The sequence below is a fragment of the Pundamilia nyererei genome, unplaced genomic scaffold (assembly GCF_000239375.1).
Source record: "Pundamilia nyererei isolate P.nyererei 1_Seehausen unplaced genomic scaffold, PunNye1.0 scaffold00181, whole genome shotgun sequence".
NCBI classification, from domain to species: Eukaryota; Metazoa; Chordata; class Actinopteri; order Cichliformes; family Cichlidae; genus Pundamilia; species Pundamilia nyererei.
Genome location: NW_005187582.1, coordinates 648815 through 671800, shown reverse-complemented (window position 1 = coordinate 671800; position 22986 = coordinate 648815). Strand labels below are relative to the sequence as shown.

The window sequence follows — 22986 nt, the reverse complement described above, 5'->3', positions numbered from 1 at the left end:
ACATGCCGATGTTCTTGAACACGACTAAAGTATCAGTCATGATTCACACTTCAAAATAACACCTGCTGGGTGTTAGCATAGTGCTAACATGCTTCGTCCTGTCTGAAACACAACATTTAAGCTGCTCCTCCCACCGTGTGAGATAACCTTCTCCTGATTGGCTGCCCCTCATGGATAAACAAGAGCATTAAGCTTGCAAATGACTGATGCAAACCTTGAGCAGCTCATCCTCTGTAGCATCTGGGAACTTCTCATGCAGAGTGTCCTTCAGCACTTTGGAGATGAACCGCATCCCGTATCTGAAATAAAACACACAGATGCTGTGACACAAGCCAGAGGTGGGCACTGAAGAAAAAAAAAGCGATGTTGGGAGCAACGTACGGAATCTTTTCCACAGAGACGATTATGGCAGACAGGAATTTGTCAGTGATTGTCTTCATGTTCTTGATGGAGGCTTCCAGTCTGGTCCTCACCTCCTCGTGGCTCATGGCCTGCTCCGGAGTGACGTCATAAGGCAGCTTACTGTAAACAACAGTATGAGGGAGGATACATAGAATAAGGTTAATGTACCTATATGTGCAAGGTAGTGTTCTTTAAAATCTTGTTATTGTGCCGCTCCAGGTGGTGTCTCTGAGTTTTCGGAGAACAAGATGCTGGAGGACACCTCCACCTCACCTGGCCTCTCCAGTCTGAGACTCCATCTGGTTCACCCAGCCCTTGTAGATGTCCACTGGGTCGGTCTTGATGTTTAGCGTTTTGTCATCCATGATCTCCTTGACAACTGGCGCCAGGATCTGCCGCAGTGCATTCTGCCCCCGTGCACCTCTGTGGAAGCTCACTACCATCTTGATTACGGTAGGATTTCCAGTGACGATCTCCTTCATCTGGTCCACTTTTGACCTGCACACAGTTGTTGATGACAAGTCTTTTATTGAATTTAAGACATTTCTTTGTGAATTAGAAAGGTCATCGGGCTTCTCACTTGATCTCCTCCTGCAGGGCGGTCTTGAAGAGCTTGAGTAGCAGGTACTCCTCTCTCTGGTTTGATGCATAGTTATACAGAGTGAAGATTACAGAGTCCATGAACTTGGTGGATTTATTCTGTGGCATCTGGAAGATCAGCTTGGCGAGATACGTGGGGTTGGTCTGAAAGGACGCAGAAAATTTAACAACCTTACAGTATGTATCCACGGTAACACGCTGTGAGGATACTGTGATGCTCAGTGCTTTGTATCTTTACAGGAAAAATGTCAGATCTGTTTACATTACTCTCATTCATCTAAAGAAGCGACTCTGAGAAGTCAAACTGGTGGAAACTTCTCCTCCCTCTGTGCATCAGTGTCCTGTAGCAAAGACAACAAAGTGCAGCGATGTCCTGGGTTCTTACCTGTAACAGGTAGAAGAGGTACTGGTAGGCTTCCAGTTTAAGCCGCTTTTCCTTGCTTAGAGCCTTCAGGCCTCCCTTCTGCTTGGTCATCATCATCATGTCCGACAGCTGGCCCTTGTTCTTCTTGGTCAGCTTTTTACTGTGGGACACCACCTCCTGCAACGTGATCTTGTTCTTCACCAGCAGGCCGATCTTGATGTCCATCAGGTTCAGGTCGTTCTCCAGCTGCTGGTTGGAACGGATGTTGGTGACCACCTCCTCACGGAGCCGCATCAGTTCCAACTCCTCCTGGAAGTCCTGGTCGCTGTGGTCCAGCAGGTGGACGAACTTCCTCACCACCCCCATCGGAGGATTGTCAGCGCTGACTGGAGACAAATAAGGAACATGTCAGGTGGCCCTCCTAAATCGTGAAAAGTTGGTTTGACAGCCCAGGTCCTGCTTACTCAAAGTCTTGTAGTCGTCCCTGGCCTTGTTGGCTCTGATGAAAGCCTGAATCTTCACCACGTCATTGATCTGTAAGTGACAACCGCTTGATCAAAGGTGCTCATTACAAACAGCTCCAAAGGGACCCGCAGAGGGTCACATGTGTCAAAGTGCTAAATGAGCCACCGCCTGGAACGCTACAGGAGCCAGAGGAAATGTCAGAGGAGATTTATATCCCGGTAAAAAAGCTTTCATTAAATAACAAGTAATTTGTTTACGTCAATGTAAATTGTGGCAGAGGATGAACAATGCCTTCTCTCGAGCGTCCCGCGGCAGCTCATTTGAAACGACAGAGGCTGAAACAAATAATACTAACGTGATCTTCAAAGTACTTCAGACGATCCTTATACTTCTTACGAGCTTGATGCATCCGAACCATGGACTGGATCTGAGAGAGATAAAAGGAATGTGTTAGTTTCACACATATTTAATCACACGCAGACGAGTGGAGCCGCACACTAAGCTTACCTTGACGGCCTCAGCAGTGTGGTCTTTCAGGTACTCCTTACGGTCTTTGAACGCCTTCCTCTGTTTGCAGCCTTTCCAGTGAGCCTGAGAACGAGTGAGACCAAAAATGATGACTTCTTCCATCAGGCTCATCTTTCCATCTACACACAAACGTGATGGCAGTAAACATGGCTATATCACCTGTATACAGGTAACAGCAGGGTCTTGGGATTTCAGGAACTCCATCCTCTCCTTTTGGCCTTTTCGGACCAGATAGCCACGGCAGCGGGCTTGTAACTTGGTTATTAGAGTTTCATTGGCCAGCCACAGCTGCTCTCGATTGTAGGCCGTGGTTACCCCAGAGACCACGCCCTGACAGGCAGAAGAAAATAAAGAGTTAAAAGGTGTGTTAAACAGCCGGGAACCCGCAGAGCTTCCCTGGGAGAGACGCCGACCTGGATGTCCTCCTTGTTGAGCTGAGTGTTGTTCTGAATGAAGTTCTCTGGCTCCACCCAGGTGCCCTCCTTGGTTTGCAGGTTGTAGTAGTAGTTGTGTCCTCCCTTGACCCAGTGTTTCACCCACTCACTGCCATTATCACCTAGACACAGGATGGACGGAAGCAAGATAAAAGCAAGTTTCCTCTCGTAGTTGTGCTGTGAAGTGTAGTAATGTGCTAGCACTTTATTTATTAGCCCTAACACATTTCTTATGGCAGCCTGAGCCTTCAACTGTATGCATTTTACATGGAGGCCAACAGGTTTGTGTTTTTTGCGAGCATAAAGCAGACACTAAAGTCACTTCTTTTGGTTTTTGTGTTTCCTTGCAAAAATTCTATTGCCTGACTGGAACAAACCATTTCTACATGGTTCTGACACAGACAGAAAGAGTCGTGAGTTCATGAAAAGCCACACGAAATGCTCGTGCAGAAAGCTGCAGGTCCTCTAACAGTCACTTGAGCCCGAAGTCGATGTTCCCCTTTTAATAGATATTTAATAGATATTAAGGGCACTGATAAAGTAATACCCACCTCCCCATCAGTAATTCTATCACTATATTTGTGTCTTAGAAATAATCAGCAGGTAAGTCTGTGCACCTGTGCAGCTGATGGCTTTGTACTCCACCCTCCTAACGCTAAGACCTCACTATGCACAACGCGGTGTCTCCATCGTTTATATACAGTCTGTGTTACTTATTTCAAGTGTTGCGAGTTTCATCAAAACGCCACGTCACTAATCCGTCTCAGGCTCCTCACCTTCCTTCTTTTTCTCCTGTTTGATCTTGGCCAGGTCGTCCTGATAGGTCTGCGCACACTCGGACGTGACGCCATACAGTCCTGCTCCAGGACCACGCAGAGCGGCCAACGTCTGAGCTGCATCTCCGCTGTCCACCGCCTCGTTAACAGCCTGGATGGCCTGAGAGACTGCAGATAGATAGGCTTTAGTTCTCTCTAGACTACTGAAGACAAGTGTGGCATAAATGTACGTATTCTTACACTGCAAAGCCTCTTTTGTGTCCTGGTTGGCTTTCAGAATGGCATCCTGGATCTCATCCAGCCACAGCACAGCAGAAGGATCCTGTGTCTCCTGGATGAACACATGAAAATATGTTTTGAGACAAACACAGCAAATCCAATCATAAACACGCCACTTTGAGCTCCCGTCACCTCTCTCTGAGCTGCTCACAACATAAGGATGAAGAGTGCTAACAGCAGGAAGTGCATGCTTGGATCTGAGATGATGACCATATTAGGGACATCCCCGATCTATGACATGACAAAGAGCCAAGAATACAAAAAAAGCCTGAGCTTTTGGCTCACAGGGATTTATTCTACATATGCTGACCTGATTATATGAAATATTCTAATCCAGCATACATGACAAAAAATAAAGTACACTACGGCCCCTTTGTAGGTTTTGCTCAACCAGAAAAGAATTGCCTTCATATATCAGCATGTTGAGAGTTAAATGAGACACAAAAATGGTTAAATATTGCATTTAAAAGATTCATTTTCAGAAAAACAGATTATTTTCACAACAGCTGAACAGCAGATTTTGTAGAGATGCTTTGTTAATCCCAGAAAGCCGCTGTCATTTATCTGTGATATTTTTATCTTATGTAACTCCTGCCGTGCATATTTTTACTTTATGGAACATTTGCATAGTGCAATCATTCACAGCTGTAGCCCAGCATGCCATTTGTTCACCATACAAACCACTCCAAGACCTCGACTTCTACAATGTTATGAGATGCAGTGGCAAACAGCAGCATCCAGATGGCGCTCTCTGCCTCTGCATAAAGAGTGCAGGAGCTGGCTGCTGCTTGTTCCCGCTGCTTTTCAGAGCCTGGTGAGAGCAGGCAGCTCATTTGGCAACAACACCCCCACCTCCTTGGTGCGCCCCGCCTCTTCACATTTAGTGCCACGCATTAACAGGAGGTGTGAAAGAAGAGGGCGGATAAAATCTGGTCCCGCATCTTGTGCAGCACGCACATGTGTGGAGTCGAACCAGCCCTGTCGTTATAGTAAATAAAGTCGTAGCTGGGATGGTGCCGATGACTGTTTGTGTGTTTGCATTTTGGCGCTGTAACTGGTGATTGCAGGCGATGAGTCACTGCAGTTAGCAGGAGGTGCTAGACAGGGTGTGGTGGCAGAGTGGGCAGCGGGTGGAGGAGGAGGACTTGGGTGAAAGCTTTATGAAGTTTGTCACACAATACAAGCCCACTGTGGAAAGGGAGGAAGTGAAAGCTGGGGGGTGGTGGGGAGGGAGGCCATAATTCATCCATCTAGACTTTTCTTCTATACTTAGAAAACATGAATCTCTCTCGTGAGAAACACACACATGCAGAACTACAGTACAGTCTGCACACTGTAAACACTGCAGCTACAATCACATGAAGAGGATGAGGAGAGAATATTTAGCTTGTTAGTCAGTGGAGTCTGGGCAGGACTTCCTGCTGTTTATCTCGGCACAGCCCTCTGCCCACAACAGACGCCAGCTTCTGCCCAAATATCTTCTCACTAACTGTTCTGCAGAGTTAAAGGAGCGACACTAAGAAGCTAGTCGCAAACTCAACATCCAGCAAAAGACAAAGCAAGCCCTGACCTCACGTTACTTGGAAACAGCCACCTTACATTCCCGCTATTCCCTGCCCCTTGGAGACATCAGTGGCGGGGAAATACCTCATTGACTTCGACCCTTTGAAACCCAACAGGAAGCTTTAACCGCTTCCTGTCTTCAGCTCGTTACTTCAATCAGCCGCACTCGCCCGCTGACACGACGAGCACGGTCAGAGTGCCCGCGGGTCTGTAATGCAGCGGTCAACTTTCTGCCCTTTTATGGAAGCAAACGACTGAGACTGGCTTGTTATTTCCTATGCCTGTGAAATCAGCAGGAAAATAGCTGGCTGCTTTTCCCATCCAGGTTTTTTTCCTCCCCAGCTTCTCTTTTTCTGGTGACTGTACTCAAAGTGAGTTCCCATATGATGTTTTTACAGATTTTAGATGAACCTGATGATGTTGACTTTGAAAACAATGTGGGCAGTGACTTGATAAGAACATTTCCCTTATCAGTGTTTATGCTGGAGCAAAAACAGACTACTTTCTAAAAGCAATGCACCGAGTCCACGCTCGAGAAATCTGGACGGGACCTTTGGTCAGTGCGGACTTCCTTTCTGCACGGCAGTAAAGCTCTAACCAGCTCCTGCAGCTGAGCTTCAGCTTCAACAGGAAAACAGCACAAGTGTTCTGTGACATCATATGCAAACTGACTGCCTCACCACAAGCGCGCACAAACACACAAGAACCTCCACAGACTCATCATCCATCCAGTAACGATAACACAGGCAAATGAGTCAAAGAGAGCACGGGTGCCTCTCCATCAATGATCAACAGAAACGACGTGTCAGGCCTCAGGAAAGAGTGAGAGCAAGGAGACAAGCGCACACGTCCCACACAGACGTGTGACAGGAAGTAAGGGGGGATGGTACCCATGACATTAGCGTCCACTCGAATCAAGCACCGCTCCGAGGACAGAGTCACATGAACGACACCTGGTGAGCTTCTTGTGCACCCCCCCCACACACACACTAAATCATGCAATATTTGCAACAGCTGTGTTTTAGTGACACAGTACGATGTGTGAACAATCAAACACTCCTCGCATAGCCCAGGATCATTAGTCGACCCAAGAGTAGCAAGTCCATCCCATCTGAATAAGACTCAACATTGCACTAAGTTCATATAAACAAGTCAGTAAGTTGATTAAAGTCTTCTACATGCGTCGCATGTCACGTCACAGAAAACCAAAACCAAGCTGTAACTGTCTAAGCTGCAGTTAAAACTGTAGCCTGTTTGCATAATGTTCACAGGAATACACACAAAAAGCAAATAGAGGCTGAGTGACGCAGTAATTGCCATCCACAGCCCATGCTTAGCAGATGCAGCCTAACACGTTATTCAGTTTTGCGCAACAGAAATCAGGAACATGAGGTCCTTACATGAGCCTTCTCCCTGCGGGCCTCCAGCAGTTTGTCATGGTAGTGCTGAGCAATCGACGGGTCCACGTCTGTGAGCTTGGCTGATGGGCTCTGCAGCATGGACAGCGTCTTCGTAGGATCTCCCTCATCCAGGGCTTCATTGATCAACCCAATGGCAGCAATTCCTACAAATGCAGAAGCAGACACACACAGAAAGTGTTGGGCTGTCTGTAAACGTGTGATTCTCATAGGACGACAGCGGAAAAGCACCTTTTTGTTAAATACTGCCACATTTAACAAAAAGGTGCACTATAACTAAACTAAAGCTAAGGAATATAACTAATAAAGGTGCTGAAATGTTCTTAAACTTGAACATATCATACAACAAATAAGAAAACATTTTATGGATCAGAGCTTAGATCATTCTGTTCTATTCATGGGTATGTTCGTGTTTTACCCAGAAACTGTTCATTTGTTTGTGGACTGGTGTCTCGAGTCCATAGCCATCTATTTTTTTATAACTACGGGGGGGGAGCAGAAGTGATGACACGGGGTGAGAGACGCGAGCGCCAAGTTTCCAGCTCGCTCTACCTGACCTGGCTCTATATGTTGTATTGTTACCATGGATGGGAAATTGGAACAAAGCTTTTCATGTTTATGTAGCATTTATGTAGCTGCAGCATTTTAACCAGCGAGTTTATGGGGCGTGGCTGCGTTTGTTAGACTGCCATTTGAGGAAGTACAATAATTGGCAGTTCAGTGGAGCCATCCACGGTGATGTCGGTTTAAAAACTTTATATCAAAGTGTCAAACCGATGATCTAGCAGCGCCACGCGTTTATGTTTGCTGCACGAGCACGTCTGAGACCGTGGCACTAAATCACACTTTTAATTAGGAAGACTGTCATCAATGACAGAAACTCCTTAAAACAGAAGGATGTTCAGCATTTTTTGGATGGCATCAGGAACATCATCTCAAACTTTGCTGAAATATCGTGGCTCCATGGTGTGGTGGTTTGATCCCGGGAGGACACACGAGATCAGCAAACACACCGATCTACCAGGTGAGACACCTGTGAACAAGCGAGCAGCCACAAGTTTCTGACAAAGACGTGAATGGATGCGATCGTGTGGCCTCTTACGCTCATGCTCCTCCTGCACAGCCAGGTTGACCTGGTCGATGCAGGCCTGAATGTCGTTCCAGGTCAGATAGTCGGACCCTTCCTCTCTGGCTGCTGCTTTGAGACGCATCAGTTCATCCATGTATCTGAGGAGCACACGGGTAAAGAGTTTACACGTCTGCTTTTGTTCACGCAGAAACACTCAAGACTTGACAAAGGACGTGTTGATGACGCCAGGCGTAGGCGCTCACCTCTGAGCGTACTCATCCTCAACATTGCTGAGTCCAGTTACGGTGCTGGACAGTTGTTTCCAGAGAGCCCCTCGGTCTCCGACGTCCAGCGCCTCGTTCATTAGCACCACCGATGACAGCATCTCCACGGCAACGAGCAGCTCGGGGTGGGTAAGGTTACCCTGCGGGACAGAAACATAAAGCGCTTCATATGTAAAACTACCATTATTGCTACTAAAATAATCAACTACACTGTTTACTCGGTCATGAAGGAGGTCGTAAGATACACACCGCTTCCAGTCCAGTATATAATAAATATACACCAAGCATGGCTCCATGCTCGGGTAGGAAATGGGAATTCAAACATGGAGCATGGAAAACAGGACCAAAGTATTCCATGTGGAAATAAATAAAATCTTTCTTAGTTACAGAAACTGGTACGGTGAGTTTGATACGACAACACTGCACCTGCACATTTTATGCTTGCTAACCAGGCTTGCTAGCATTAGCTAATAGGTTAGTGGTTGACGCTCTCACACAATGAGGTCACGATTGGCGCCAAAGGAGACACGGCAACGACAAGTTCACAACCCAATGGCTGCCAGCACGGTGAGCACATGCTGTGCTACAAAAGACGGATTCTGATGTCTGTCGTGGAAAACACACGAAAAAACTTTTTGGGGGAAAAAAAAAAAAAGTATATTCTCACATAGATGAGAACTTGGGTTAGGAGTACTTCCTACCTCGGTCTGTGCAGACTTTAGTGTCCTTTCTGTTTTGTGTACGTCTCAGTGAAAGCTAAAATAAACTGTGCTATCATCAGAGCAGGCTGGATCCCAATAGAGCGCCTGTTGTGATATAAACTGGAAGACTGTCAGCTGCTGCTGTAATTGGCATTAAAGCCACACGAACACGTTTCTCTGCTGAGAACTGTGTCAGTGAGCGTTCACATTATTCACTGAGCTTTGGGTCCGGGTACCTCTTGGCTCTGCTGCTGCAGGCTGGCTAGCTCTCTCTGGTAGAGGTCTGCAGCGCTCGGGTAGACCTCAGGCAGCTGTGCGTCAGGGTTCATGAGCTCCTCCACCGTCTTTTCTGGCACACCTTCTCTGATTGCATTATTGATCCGTTCCACTGCTTTCAGCACTGCACAGAGACAGGAACCGAGTTACAAATGCATAGATAGCTTTGTTATAACACAGTTGTTACAGTCGTACTCTTTAGGTAGCTCTCTGCTATCCCGTTGGCCACGTCCACGCCGCTCTGCAGCTCGTCCTTAGTCAGGGCTTCTCCTGGAGACGTCTAAGAAGGAGAAACCAGGTTAATGTGGAAAGAGGGACGCTGGCTTGCTACAGTGGTGGCTGTTAGACTGTTGACCCCACCTGCTCTTTGTTCTCTCGGTCACCCTGCAGCTGTTTCAGGTACCAGGCTTTGTTCTGGGGCTGCAGGTTCTGAATGCCCATGGCCTTCAGCGCCTCATACAACTTATCCTCATCTCCACTCAGCAAGGCCTGTTCAGCTTCACTCAAAGCATTGTTCACTGTTGGAGAGAGGTCGGCATTTCCACGAGTGCACCACAGAATCCAGTAAATACCACAGAGTGTGTGTGTGTGCTGATGTAGCTTACCGTTGACCTTATTGACATTGCCTTGGATTTCTGCCTGGGTAAGAAGCTCATCGTAGATGTCCCTCTCTGCCTCGGCGTTCTCCATTTGCTGTGAGAGCAGAGCAGCACGTTACACGTTTGCACTGCATGATACTAGAATAAGATGTTTGTGCGCTTAAAGGGATGTTTGGGCCATGCATTCAAAGTGCATCAGTATGGCAGTGCTTCGTTTTAGCCATTCTCAGCACATCGCAGACTAATGCCAACATTTTCTTCCATCTTCAGGCTGAACCTTCAATTATTTTCTAATCAAAAAGCAGACGCGACTGCTATGAGCTCCCTTCATCTTTAATTATAAAATAATGTGCCTCAGGCTGCTATGAAAGCAGTGGACGGTAAATCCAGTTACCCGCTTGCGTGAGTTGGCCACCTTCTTCCCTTTGGCCTGGTACAACGTGTCGTGGTACTGCTGAGCACAGCTGGGATCCAGTTTGACCAGCATGGCGTTGGGGTTTTGCATAGCGGCCAGCGTGCCCTCTGGTACGCCCTGGTCAATGGCCTCATTTATGGCAATCACAGCAGCGTGCACTGAGGAGGAGAAGCAGTCACACCGTTTACTTTGTTAGTTTTTGTGGAAAAACGTTGAAACGTGGGATTGTAACATCGCTGCCTTACCAGGCTGTTAAAATTGTGTCCTTTGAGCCACAGCTGACTAAATGAAGTCACTTTTCAACTGGTGTTATATACGACACAGTAAAGACGTCACTCATCAACAGATCTTTATCGATCACGTCTCCATTTAAGAAATCATTTATTGGAAGAATTCACAAACGTGACGTGTTTGTTTCTGATTGTCTGTGGCTGTAGAGATGCCGTCTGACGCAGTGATGTCAGGTTGGCTTTGGACTGGACTGAAGTAAACAAAGGCAGGCCGACGGTTTCTTACTTAATCAACAATCAAACGTCCTAAATTCCTGAGTTGGAATAATCCTGAGACGGATGGGAAGAAATGCATCCGTTTCATTAAAGCATTTATTAGAAGCTCTGAGAGCCCGCCCCCTCCCCGCGACACCCGAGCCCCTGCTTACATGCCGCTTCATCCACTGAGAGCTCATTGGCCAGGATCCCACCAATCTTGCTGAAGGCGGGCATCTGGATTCCATACTTTTCCAGCTCGCTCTTCATGTTGTTGATCTCCTCCTCTGGGAGAGAGAAGACAGAGCAGATGGAACAGATCCACGGATCGCAGCGGAGAGGGAAAAAGAGAGAAAGGAGTAGGGTTGGGGGGGCAGAGACAGACTGTTCCTGGCTCATGTGTGATAATCTGATTTTGGAGACTGGCTCAGGGACAGCGAGCTGAGCTGGGCTGACAGGAAACCCTCTGACAGTTACTAATGACTTTCACATTTCCAGGAGCTCCTCCGCTCTTTACTCACAGCGCTGCCAGTGCTGCTCTCAGGCTGACGGCAGTTTCCCCATGATTTACATATTACTGTATGTTGTTAGAGTGGTGGAGGCTCATAGCAATGACATGACATTTAGCATCACGTGATGAGGTCAGGGGAAGTGTACAAGTATTCCCTGCATAGCGGCTCCAAGCTTTTGTTTACAAGTGGAAGCCAATCAGAAGAAACCCAGCAGCGTGATGTTTAACCATAACAATACAGAATGAGCACCACAGGTTACCTGTAAGCGGCACGCTAACTTTGGCAGTGGTCTGGATTTAAGACGACATAAGGACGTTAATAAGAAGCAAACGAGGAAAACAGATGCGCACGTTCAGGCTCGCGCTCTTACCAGTGAAATCGACTTTTCCATACAGGTCCTGGATCTGAGGTGCCAGACCCAACTTGAACAAGTACAGACTGCAACACAGGGGAGAAAAGAAGTGAGTATAAACATGAGTGAAGATGTGCAGAAGAAGAGATGAGCGTCACACAGGAACGCATATAAACACCAGCGCTTGGCTGACACCTCCAACAACTCCAGGATTTTACTACTCGTTTTATTTTTGGTTACGCAATCGACAAATAGTGAACAGCCAATATGTATGAAATATATGAAAAGTACTGTATGTGCCTTTGCTAAAGGCTGGAAATACTACTTTTAATTATCACTGTGAAGAGGTTCAAACCAAGGAGACGTGATTATTCAGCATGTGCCTATAAATGATCTCAGCTGACCTGGGGCTAAAAGGATATTTAGACTGAACAACAGCGATGTGTAAAAGTGAACTAAAGGTTACAGGTAGGAAAGTTAGTTTTGCTGTGAAGCAGAGCAGCAGCACAAGAGGATGAAGAAGAAGGATTTGGGATGGCAGTTTTCAGAGGCACCATGTCTTAATCTGAGAAGATGTTTCAGAGCCGCCTTAACACACCGACCACCACAGTAACCGTGAATGTTTACAAGCTGCTGTACAGCTGCTCACAGCACCAGTTGGACAAACCACACACTTCAGTGTTTACAGTAGAGCACATTTCTGTGGCAGTGCATGTGTGCGTTTTCTTTAGGAGGGTAATTACAGAGCTCAGAGCAATGACAACGTCTGCTCTGCTGGCTTTGAAGGCATCAACATCCTTTACACCTGAGCGTGCAGTCAAAACAAATGAGCACATACTCTGTGCCGCTGGATACCTCAGTGTCACAGACCCATTGTTGGAGCCTTTTTCAAAAGTCACGCCATATGCTGAGCGCTCCAGGCTTTAATGCTTTTAAAAAAAGAGCCTTAGCAGCAGTCTGAACTGCAGGGCAGCTAAAGCTGGGTCCTTACTGTCAAATCAAACTCAAAGGATGAGACACAAACCTGAGTGCATGTATGCAGTAGATGCAGCGTGGCATGTTCTTCCGGTCATATATGTCTGTGGTCTCAGGGTAGAAGATCTGAAACACAGAGACAACGGCTTCATCATGTCGCAGCATGTGTGCAGGAGTGACTCAGTATATTAGCTCAATGGTGGGATTACTCAATGCAGCTCTTCTATTCACACGCCCTGGCGCTGCCTCTGTGGCACAACTGGAATGAAACATTTAACACAGCTACCAGCGGGTCATTTTCATGTCTGATAGTCGATTTTATTCACGTCCAACTAAATGACCCGCTGCCAGTTTGCTCATGTGGAAATTTCTCACAAAGGAGCCTCGTTACTACAACAGGCCAGTGTTTCCTCATTTTAGGCTGAGTGCTCCTTTACTGTCCTGAATGGTCAGTTTACAAACCTGCCAACTTCTCCAAAGCACTCCGAGCGTCCGAGGAGTTCAGACCACAGTATCAAAGTCAACGTCCACTGAAGGGAAAGCTTGTTTGAAGCAATCAGTCACTCTGAAAAACGCTGCTGTCATCAAAAATGGGAATCAACCTAAAACTCATTCTTTTCATATAAAAGCTACATTTAGTGATTCATTTTAAACATTTGACACGAGGGTAAAGCACCGTTCTGTCACGATGCACAGGGACTGAGTATTGGTGAGCTGCACTTCAGCGCTGCTCTGAGGATCCTTCTCTGTCGTCTGGCAGCCGTGGCCATCGAGCTTTTTCCATCCGATTGTTCATTCGTTTGGTTTGAATTATCAGGAAAAAAACCCACACCCACTCAGGTCAGACAAACAGCTCAATGCCTGAGGAAATTTAAATGACAGAGTTTCTGACATCCCACTCAAATGCAAGAACAAAGTAAAAATAAAGAACTGCTTTTTTGTGGGGTTGGCATCTTATTTGTAATCTGATATTACCTGTAGCTGGTTGATAAAAAAACCTCATCAGGTAAAGTAAGTGTCTCCAAACATTCTGAGCAATAAACTAAAACTGTGTGACTTTTAATGTCCCAGCAGTTTCCCATTCTGACAAACGCATGAAAACAACAAGGTCGGAGGAATGGACCCCACCCCCCAACACTGACACGGCAGCATTAATACTGTAGGACTTAAGCCGCTTATTTAAATCTGACAAAGAACTACTCTTAACAGTCACTGGCTGCAGGACCGACACCCTGTCACATATTTACTGTAATGTCATCTCTAGCACACTTTGCAAGCTTAGCTCAGGCTACCTGGGACCATTTGATGTCTTGAGGGTGAGAAATTGAAATGTCAAACAAAGCATGTGCTTTGAATGTGAGCACTGGCATCACGTAACTGGCTGACAATATGCAAAACCAACACAATCCAGTAAGTCTCGGTTGTAAATGCTTAACTGACAGTTTGTGCACATTTGTGTCCCCTGTGGGCTTTGAGCCGGCCTTACCTTTGGCAGTCCCTTCTCTGCCATGGCGTTGAGCCACTGGATGACATTGTCTGTGTGTCTAAAATGAAGACCAGTCGCCTGTAAGAGAGACGTATTACATCAGAGGAGAACAAAGGCTCACAGTAACAAATTACAGTAAATAAATGACAAATGCATAAACATCTGCATGTTTTCACCTTGTAACGTGTCTGCTCACGGTCGTAAATCTTCTTGAGGGAAACTGTCTGCGGCGCAAAGAAGTTGCCCAGTTTGGCCAGATAAACGCCATTTCTCAGCCCCTCCTCCAGCTCTGTTGTTGGAGGCAACTCCTCATCCAGGCAGGCCTCCATCCATCTGCAAGGAGGGCAGCACAAACACGTATCATGCATTACAGTCAACAAAAAGCACAACTTCAGGTGAAGATGGAAACACTGCAGTGCCTCTTAAAGGCCATGAAACAAAGTGAGTCATTGCTCACAGCATTTAAAAGCAAATATCACAGATGCATGCAAAGAACATTTGGTCTTGATGTTTAGATTTCCCCCAATAGGTTTAAAGGCGACAAAGCTAACCATAGCCGATAGCTATAAGCTAATTCAACACACTTAGCAAGACCGCTCTCGAGATCATTTTCTGACAAATACTCAGAAACCTGCTCTGAAGTACAGCTGAGAAGTTTTGGTTTTTAACCCAAAGCACAAACAACTTTTTGTATGTAATGCACACTAGTGTTAGCACGTGCAGATAGCAACACTGCACCTCCATGACTGACCCTGCTATTAGAATAAGAGCAAAACACTTTCATCTAAAACGGTTCTTTTTGTACAGCAAGTTTTATTTCAGGATAAATGCCATTAAAATATAAACACATCGGCCATCAGAAGTTTCCACAGAAACATTTTCCTACCGTAGCCTGATTCATTGGTTACTATGAATAAGGAGTAAGCCCTGCTCGGGTTTAATATTAATGCCGTAGGTCCAAAAGGTCCAACCTCACAGTTAAAAAGGATCCAACTAGAGTCTTGACTTGATCTCAGGGGGAAAGAGCACAGCTTTCCTTCCCGTGTTGATCCGTTTCACACATCAGTATTAATTCTCTGCAGCTCCAAGACAACAAACCCCCCTAACCTGGTTAGTGCTGCTAACCCCTCAGCATTCCTCACGCGTGACATTTCATTTCTTCCAGGTCACACTGTGGAGGCGCATTCCCGCTGAGTGACAGTGTCAGCCCCGGGCCACAGAGCAGACACGCTGAGCTCTCTCACTGGGACGCAACTGGTGGACTAGATTCCACCAGCAAATGTCACTTACCAGTAACAACATATGAAGCCAGCCAATGTTAGTATGTAATTTAAATCACCCTGTCATCTCCTTTCATTCTCTTAAATACGGGTCAGTTTACACTCATTTAAGGAGGAATGATCCCTGCAGCAAAGCATCATGGCGGCGTGTAACAGCATGGTGAACTTTTCTGCTCTAACACTGGTTATGAAACTACTCTGAGTTTTATCTGTGTAACGTCACAGTGTGAAGGCAGTGAAATGAAATGTGTTCTTGTGAACAGACAGCCTGTGTTTGCATTTGCTAAGGAAACACTCCCACTCTTCAGAAACAGCACAAGGTTAACTCTACGCTGATTACAAGATTCCTTTCTTCCTACAGACAGACTGTCCTTAACTAACACACACACACACACACACACACACACACACACACACACACACACACACACACACACACACACGTGAAAACTGTCTCTGACTTTATTCAATCAAATACAAAGTACAGAGGCTCATTTTTAGGCAATATCCACGTCTAAGCTCTTGTTAAAACACTTGTGTGACGAAACATTCACAGCAACATTTTCCAACGTGAGAAGCCAGCGAACCACCAGCTGAAACAACTTCCCTCTCAGGAAGTCGTGACACAGGGTCTCCAGACAGGCCTGCTATTGAGGCTGAGGTGATGGACCCACAGCGCAGGGCTCGGGCCTGCCAGGCAGGAACAAGCCCCCCCTTTCACTGCACATGGGAGCAGTGAAAGGCTCCACAAAGGCTGCTCAGTAATGGCTCTTTTATCAAGGCTATACACATTCCCCTTTTCCCCCAAACACAGACACACCCTCCACTTAACTGGGAAGGACGGCGGCCATGAATGGGATCTCTGAATTGTTTGTCGTCAACTATGGCAAAGAGCTGCCAAAAATGATCCGTGTGACATTTACAGGCGTGTCTACAATTCAAAAAATAACCACAAATATGAAAATCTTATCTGAAGTCTCTAAAGTGGCTGTAAACAGTCTTATCAAAGACGTGACGGTTCAAGAACGTCCTCTGGGACAAGCTCATCGAAGGCTAAAGCTACATTCATGTCATACCAAAAAGATCACCATTAGAAAACTTCTGATATCAAGTTTTTTTGTCCCACTCGACAAAACAGTTTAAGAGCTGCACGCTTTCACACGGACATTAAGTCAGGATTCATGTTTGTGAAACGAAACCAAATCAAATGTTCACACGTCACACTTCAATGATAATATTGGACCGATACTAAAAGCATGAGACAAAGCAAATTAGTGACAATTAAGATTATTTTTAATACTTTTTCCAACAAGGTCCTTATTTAGGAGACAGCTTTCAGTATGTATACTAGCTAGCAACAGTTTACACTGGAAGTACCAGTTTAATGATTTCTGTTGAAAAGCACTAACATTCAGTGCTGACACTCACACTGAATATACGTATTCACAAAGAACTGCAGATGTTTGATGCTCATCGTCCTGCTTTTACTTAAGTTTCAGTTTAATCACTTCTGTAAAACCAAAGGAGTGGCTAATGGCTAATGGCACAGACAGCTAACATGATGTAATGCAGCGCGTGAAAACCAGGCTCAAGCTCAGGTTACTTTTTTAAAATGGTAAGAAGACATCAAACTAAATCAATCTACATGAGTGTGGTTTCATAATGATGACAATAACGTTACACTGCTGTGATTCAGACATGGACGATTTTTTAAAGACAGGAATTCTAAAGTTGTTACTTTCTGATAATAAGTCTCATCTGTGGAGCTGTAGAAGTTTGTGAATGTAACAGTAATATGCAGAATAAACTACAAGGCCAAATAACCAGTGTTGGGAGGTTACTTTTAAAGTGTATTCCACTACAGATTACAGATTACATGCCCCAAAATGTATTTTGTAACTTATTCCGTTACGTTACTCAATGACCTGAATACTTTGGATCACTTAATATATTATCATGCTTTTTACAACTACATGAATGTACTATTGCTGTGTGATTTATTACTATAACTGAAGGCTACTCGTCATACCAACTAGATGTTTAAATCTTAATATAAATGAGTAACAGTAGGTGGACATTAGGTCAGGCTGCACTTTCTGCAGTGATCTCGTATAGAAAACGATTCGTCGCGAATATAAAACAGGTCCTCGGCTCCGAACCGTAGTAAAAGGACCTCTGGCTAATACGTCGGGTTCGTGTTGGGCTCGTAGCTGAAAACTAGCTTTACTTTGTTGTCTGGGTCAACTTTGCTAGCGAGAGACAGAGAGAGGCGTTGAAAGGCTGCTCCAACTGAATTTATTGTTTCAGAGGAAAACACGAACACAGTGTACAGTCGAGTCTTAACAGCTTACTTACAGCTGGGCTCGTCAGGCTCTTTTTGGCTGCAGTGGTTATTATTATATTTACATGCTTCCAGCTCCCGTTTCTGCTCGGTGACAGCTCGTACTTTTCCTTTTTCTCCCTCCCTCGCTCACAGACATATCACGGGTATGACAGTCCATTCTCCCTGCAGCACGGACTACACTGCCCATCAGGCTGCATGCTTTAGGGCGATGCCTGTAACACTCTGCATGTTGCCTTCATATTAAATCATTTTTGTGAATAATTTTTTTAAATATTTCTTCACATCATTATGCTGCTGCAAGTAGAGGTGACATGGGCCACGAGACTGAGACACAGACATCAGAGCTTCTAGAGCCCCAAAAACAGAGAGGGCATAGCCCAACATATGAAACAGGAAAAGACGCCGTGTAATCCATTTATTTCAGCAAAGTAACTGTATTCTGAATACCACCTTTTTAAACGGTAACTGTAACAGAATACAGTTACTCATATTTTGTATTTTAAATAGTAACGGCAGTACATGTACTCTGTTAGTCCCCAGCACTGCAAATAATCAGCCTCGAGCTGAACATCTGCTGCTGGACCCATAGATCTTTGTTTTGAAAGGAACCTTTTCTTTTGAAAAAGCAGACAGCTGTCCTTCCTTAGGAAGCACAGCTCCAGCCCCAGAAACTGCTGCTCAACTTCTCCAGGACCACCATAGAGAGCATCCTCACAGACTGCATCACAGTGCGGTGCAGAAGCTGCACAGCTGCTGCTGGACTGTGGCAGGGCCGTACGGCTGGAGAGCCCACACCACAGACTAATGCAATCCCACACAAACAGACCAAGAGCAGCTTCTTCCTCGGGCTGTGGCCTCCATCAGCCCCACCCCTCCACATACAACGAGGTGCACTGATAACTGTCAGGACACTCATGTACCCCTATATAAGCACTGTCTCAGGTTAAATAATCTATTTATCATTTTTAATATTTATACTTAATGTTATTTTGCTGATCACAGCAGTTATGTTGTTGTCCTTGTATAAAGACAAAGACTATTCTACTCTAACAGCACAGGACACAGAGGGAAACTGCAGGAATTATTGTCTCATTCCTCCTCAGATCCTGCACGCTTTCAGGAAGCCGATGTCAGTGCTGAGTTCAGAGGTCAGTCTCATAGGAAGAGGTCTGCTACTGACCGCTGTTACTCCAGGAAGACACACCGACCACGCCTCTGCCTGCTATCGAGGAGCTTCCTCTTGTTTTCCTGCATGACTTAAATCAAACGGCCTATACTTGCCCTGCACTCTCTTTGCTAGGATGGTGGGTTTGAGATTGAGGCGGAGCGTTAATAACATAAGCTAACTTCAGTCGCTTCCCTTTTCCCCAGGTTTCACTTTTGGACACAGACACACCGTTAACGTTTGATAACAGCTCAGAAATATAGGCTGTGCAGGCCACACGCCTGGTTACTGTACAGCTGAGTCACTGCTGCCCGATGCCTCTCAGGAAGCGGCCTCATAGGTTTCAATGCCTCATTGTTTGGAACAGTTAGGTCAGGGCTATAAAGAACGATAATGTGCTTCAGTGAGTCGAGTGTGCACATTAGTGAAATTATATTGGTTTAGCATGATAGACATGTGTCTAATGTGAGGCAGGTAATTACACTGATGAACCGTAATTAAGAAACCAGCATTTAGAAATTGGATGTTTGAGGGGAAAATAAAAAGTCCTTTATGAGGACAATCCTACTAAAAAGGGGAAGTCAAGCACTGCCACAGGAAATGACAATTCAGCATTTTAGTCACATGATCAAAAGAAGTCTATATGTTTGCTTATGATAGCATGAACCACACTCAGTGCTGTTTTATTACGGTCGGACAGAATGATCTCACACCTGGTTGATGATCTTTCTTCATTTCATGCTTTTAATTTTTTACCACTTATAACCAGATTATTTCACATGGGAGTCCAACTAAATCCTGAGTGCTAGTAACACTAGAAAATTCAGCAACTGAGGTCAGAGACAGCGAGACAGCCATAAAAAGCTTTTATGGTTAGTCTAACTAGTTCATTTATGTTAAATACATTTCCTGCTGATTACAAAAGAAACCTTTGATCAAATTGTAGTTTATATGTTATATTGTGACAGAACTGTAAGAATAAGTTTTGGTTTAGTGAGCCAAGCACCAGTAAAGCCTCACGTCCACACCTATGGAGCTTGTTCTTTTTACATCGCTTAAAAGATCCAGGATTAACTGGATAATCCTGGATTGGCTAAACCTGGGAATGCTGATACGGTTTATTTGGTTCTAATGCAAGTGAACTGAATTAGCTGAGTAGCCATGAATCACTTGAACTGATTGCACAGTGTTGTGGTCACAGTGTAGGGGAAACGTATAGATGAATGCTGTGACAGGAGTCGGCATAGCTACAGCTCGATGAGAGCTTCTGTTTGAGGGCTCTGAGATGAAAGCCAAACAAGAAAGGAGTGGCTGTTGAATAACAATCACAGAAAACGTGACCACGTTTTTACCAACCCACAGCAGCCGCTGTTTGTCCAACGATGCTCGCTCCACCTGAAATCTTCTTCGTGTCATGAATGCAGCATTTGACTGAAACCTCCCAAACCAGATGAGCCCGGTGTGGTTGGACATTTAGTTCCGTCATGTAATACATGCAATAACCGTGCTGTGCAGCAGGTTTGATTTCTATGCTATTTTACTGTGACACCCAATCCAACAGGAGAAATATCTGGGACCTCATCAAATCATTGGCAGTTTGCAGGATTACCATCCTGGTTAAAATGGGAATGCCCCTGTGGAGAACGATCCCTGCGACACACGTATTCATTGGTGCGATGAGCAGGAACACATGCATCACCAGGCCTAACATTGGGCCACTTTTAGCCCGTGGATGGACCGAGCTGTGGAGAAAAGCAGGAAAAGGCTGAGTGGCGACAGCGCCAAGCTTCGGCACTTATCGACGTGCTCTCAGTCTCGCATTGTTCCCCAGCATTACAGACCTATTTCTGTGTGTGCCTGAAAAGAGAAGGGTAGGAAGTGGTGTTTACATAATAGCTGGAAAGGCAAATGATGTGTGGTGAGCCTTATCTAGCAGCAGCACAATGTCAAGGCACACGTGGCCTCTATGTCCTGCTCTGTGAACCTCTTTGATGCTAAAGGAAGGTGTGTATGCTCAGCCACAACTCTAACACCACAGGCCAATCCAGCCCAGCGGGAATCTGACTGCGTTTCATGGAAAACGAGGCTGTGAGTGATGGAGGGAGACGAGGAGAGAAACGACAGGAGGGAATACAAAGAAAGATGAGTCAAAGCCAAGTTGTCCATTACATGCTTTGCTGCAATACTGGAATCTGTGCACCAAGTGACCTTGCACTTTCCCCACTCACAGTCAAACAGCCTGTCCTGTCTGTGACAGCAAAGCCAACCACGTTACCCTGCACTCACCCACGCCTGCTCCACACAACCCTCTGCTGTCCTTTATGCTACAGAAGGCTTTGATGGATTTATTATTTGCCACCTTGGACATTCTGCTGCATTCTCGTGATAAATGTGAGCTCAGCACATATGCAGGTATGTGCAACAAAAGCTCAAGATTCAGGCTACACCAGCTGCTTTGTTTCAGACACTTTTTCCTGTCCTTGACTCTGTATGATGTTAGAGAGAGCTGATGTAGATAATGCAGTTATCTAAGGCAGCGGTCCCCAAACAGCTGCTGTGAGGCACACAGCTGCTGCTGAAACCTTATCGTTATCAGGACTCAAAAAGCCTTTTTAAGACAGAAGATGAACAAACTTATCCGAAAAATAAGGACGACTTGGAACTGTGAAGTATGCAAAGTAGCTGTCGTAGAGCCAAGAGTCCAAGCACGTCCGACCTGCTTTTACTCGAGTCCCAGACGAGGTCACCTGAGGTCAAATAACAGCTGATGTACAGTACAGCAGGGGGTTGGTGAGCAGGGACGAAACTATTGTGAAGTCCAGAGTGTAACTTGCAGTCTCAGGTTTCACAGGTGGAGGTAGGGCGGGACCTTTCCCGCAGGGCCTTTATGGAGCACTAATCCCTCTCCCTTTCATTCCCATCTCATTCCCTCATTCTCAACTGTTTACTGCCAGCCGAGTGACTCAGGCCTGTTTTCTGGGACGCCTCGCTGTCTCCCAGGAAACACGCAGCAGGTAGTATTTACACAAATACCCAAAATACTACACTGAATACTACGATGAAGACTCGTGTCTCAAAAGGCACAAAGAGCAGAGGAAAGCTGAGTTTCCTGTTAAAACAACCAAGCAAAGAAAAAGAAAAGAAACTAGTAAACAAGTGTTTTTAACTGAAATTTCACCAACAAAAATAAAACTTTGCTCAGAATGAATAAAACAAAAATGTCATCCTTGGAAGCTTTTCATTTATATGGAATCAGCACATCAGCTGAGCCTTCAGGTTTAGTCACCTGACGACTGTAATGGCATCGAAGAGGCCATTTTTCACCTCCTACCCTGGCTGTGACATTACGTAACAAGTATTGCAGCAGCAGCAGCAGCTGTACACAACAGCGTTGGGAAACTTTTGAAAACAGGAAACTGCAGGCAGTTGGCCGGAGCTTTAGGAGGAACTGTGCTGCTCTTGAAGGGTGAGAACACCGGGCTTCTGTTTTACACTGCAACATGACGCTTGGCATGGGGACAGTCCTAATCTTAACTTCAACACCAAAATACAGATTTACAGTTTAAAGCCTTTCATTGCTGTTGCTTCAATTCTCCTCGTCCATGCAATCGATGTTCGTTTTCCTTTTTTAAGCATGAACTTCCTAAAATCTTCTTTTCAGTACTGTGGGTGTCAGATAAGCTCAGATAAAAGATAAAACACAGAGGATCCTTGTGTTTAGCATGATAGGTGGTTTATTCGACTGGCTTCTCTTGAGCTAAGATTAAAAGACAGTGGCGTCGCACCATTCCCACGTATTAAGAAGACAATAAGAAAGAAACTTTATCGTGTCACGGGTTAATGTGTGATGAGATATTCTGCACTCCACAGATGTCTCTCTCATATCATATATTCAACACTATGCTAACACAGCATGACGCAAGCTAATAGCAAAGGGTCAAGAGTTTACAGGTCACATAATGTGATAACTCCATGTAACATAATGTGTTGTGTCAACCTTAATTTAGATTAATTTCTCTTCAGCACAGCTGTGAGGGGTGCACTCAGTGATACCGAGAGCAGGGACCAGAGAAACTAGTGTGAGTGTAAATGTGAGCAGCGTGCAGTGAAAGACTCACACAGAGCTAAAATACCGTAATTGTCGGGCTATAAGCCGCTACTTTTTGCACAAGCTTTGAACCCTGCGGCTTTTAGTCAGGTGCGGCTTTTCTATG

The 22986-nt window shown here is 45.4% G+C and overlaps 1 protein-coding gene across 1 annotated transcript in view; it reads right to left on the bottom strand.

Moving 5' to 3' along the window:
- The window catches only part of iqgap1 (IQ motif containing GTPase activating protein 1), a 42811-nt gene that overhangs the window by 7441 nt on the left and 12384 nt on the right, over nt 1-22986 (bottom strand). Inside the window, exons 3-27 of the mRNA XM_005746682.2 lie at nt 14160-14316; nt 13984-14061; nt 12547-12623; nt 11541-11608; nt 10832-10945; nt 10153-10331; nt 9765-9852; nt 9520-9677; nt 9355-9439; nt 9120-9283; nt 8162-8322; nt 7932-8056; nt 6812-6975; nt 3810-3900; nt 3570-3737; nt 2773-2915; nt 2519-2689; nt 2339-2422; nt 2187-2258; nt 1831-1900; nt 1388-1752; nt 983-1146; nt 676-900; nt 382-522; nt 215-299 (exon numbers count right to left, since the gene is read on the bottom strand). Of these exons, the coding sequence (XP_005746739.1) occupies nt 215-299; nt 382-522; nt 676-900; nt 983-1146; nt 1388-1752; nt 1831-1900; nt 2187-2258; nt 2339-2422; nt 2519-2689; nt 2773-2915; nt 3570-3737; nt 3810-3900; nt 6812-6975; nt 7932-8056; nt 8162-8322; nt 9120-9283; nt 9355-9439; nt 9520-9677; nt 9765-9852; nt 10153-10331; nt 10832-10945; nt 11541-11608; nt 12547-12623; nt 13984-14061; nt 14160-14316 (3397 nt within the window). The remainder of the gene's footprint in view (nt 1-214; nt 300-381; nt 523-675; nt 901-982; nt 1147-1387; nt 1753-1830; nt 1901-2186; nt 2259-2338; nt 2423-2518; nt 2690-2772; nt 2916-3569; nt 3738-3809; nt 3901-6811; nt 6976-7931; nt 8057-8161; nt 8323-9119; nt 9284-9354; nt 9440-9519; nt 9678-9764; nt 9853-10152; nt 10332-10831; nt 10946-11540; nt 11609-12546; nt 12624-13983; nt 14062-14159; nt 14317-22986) is intronic.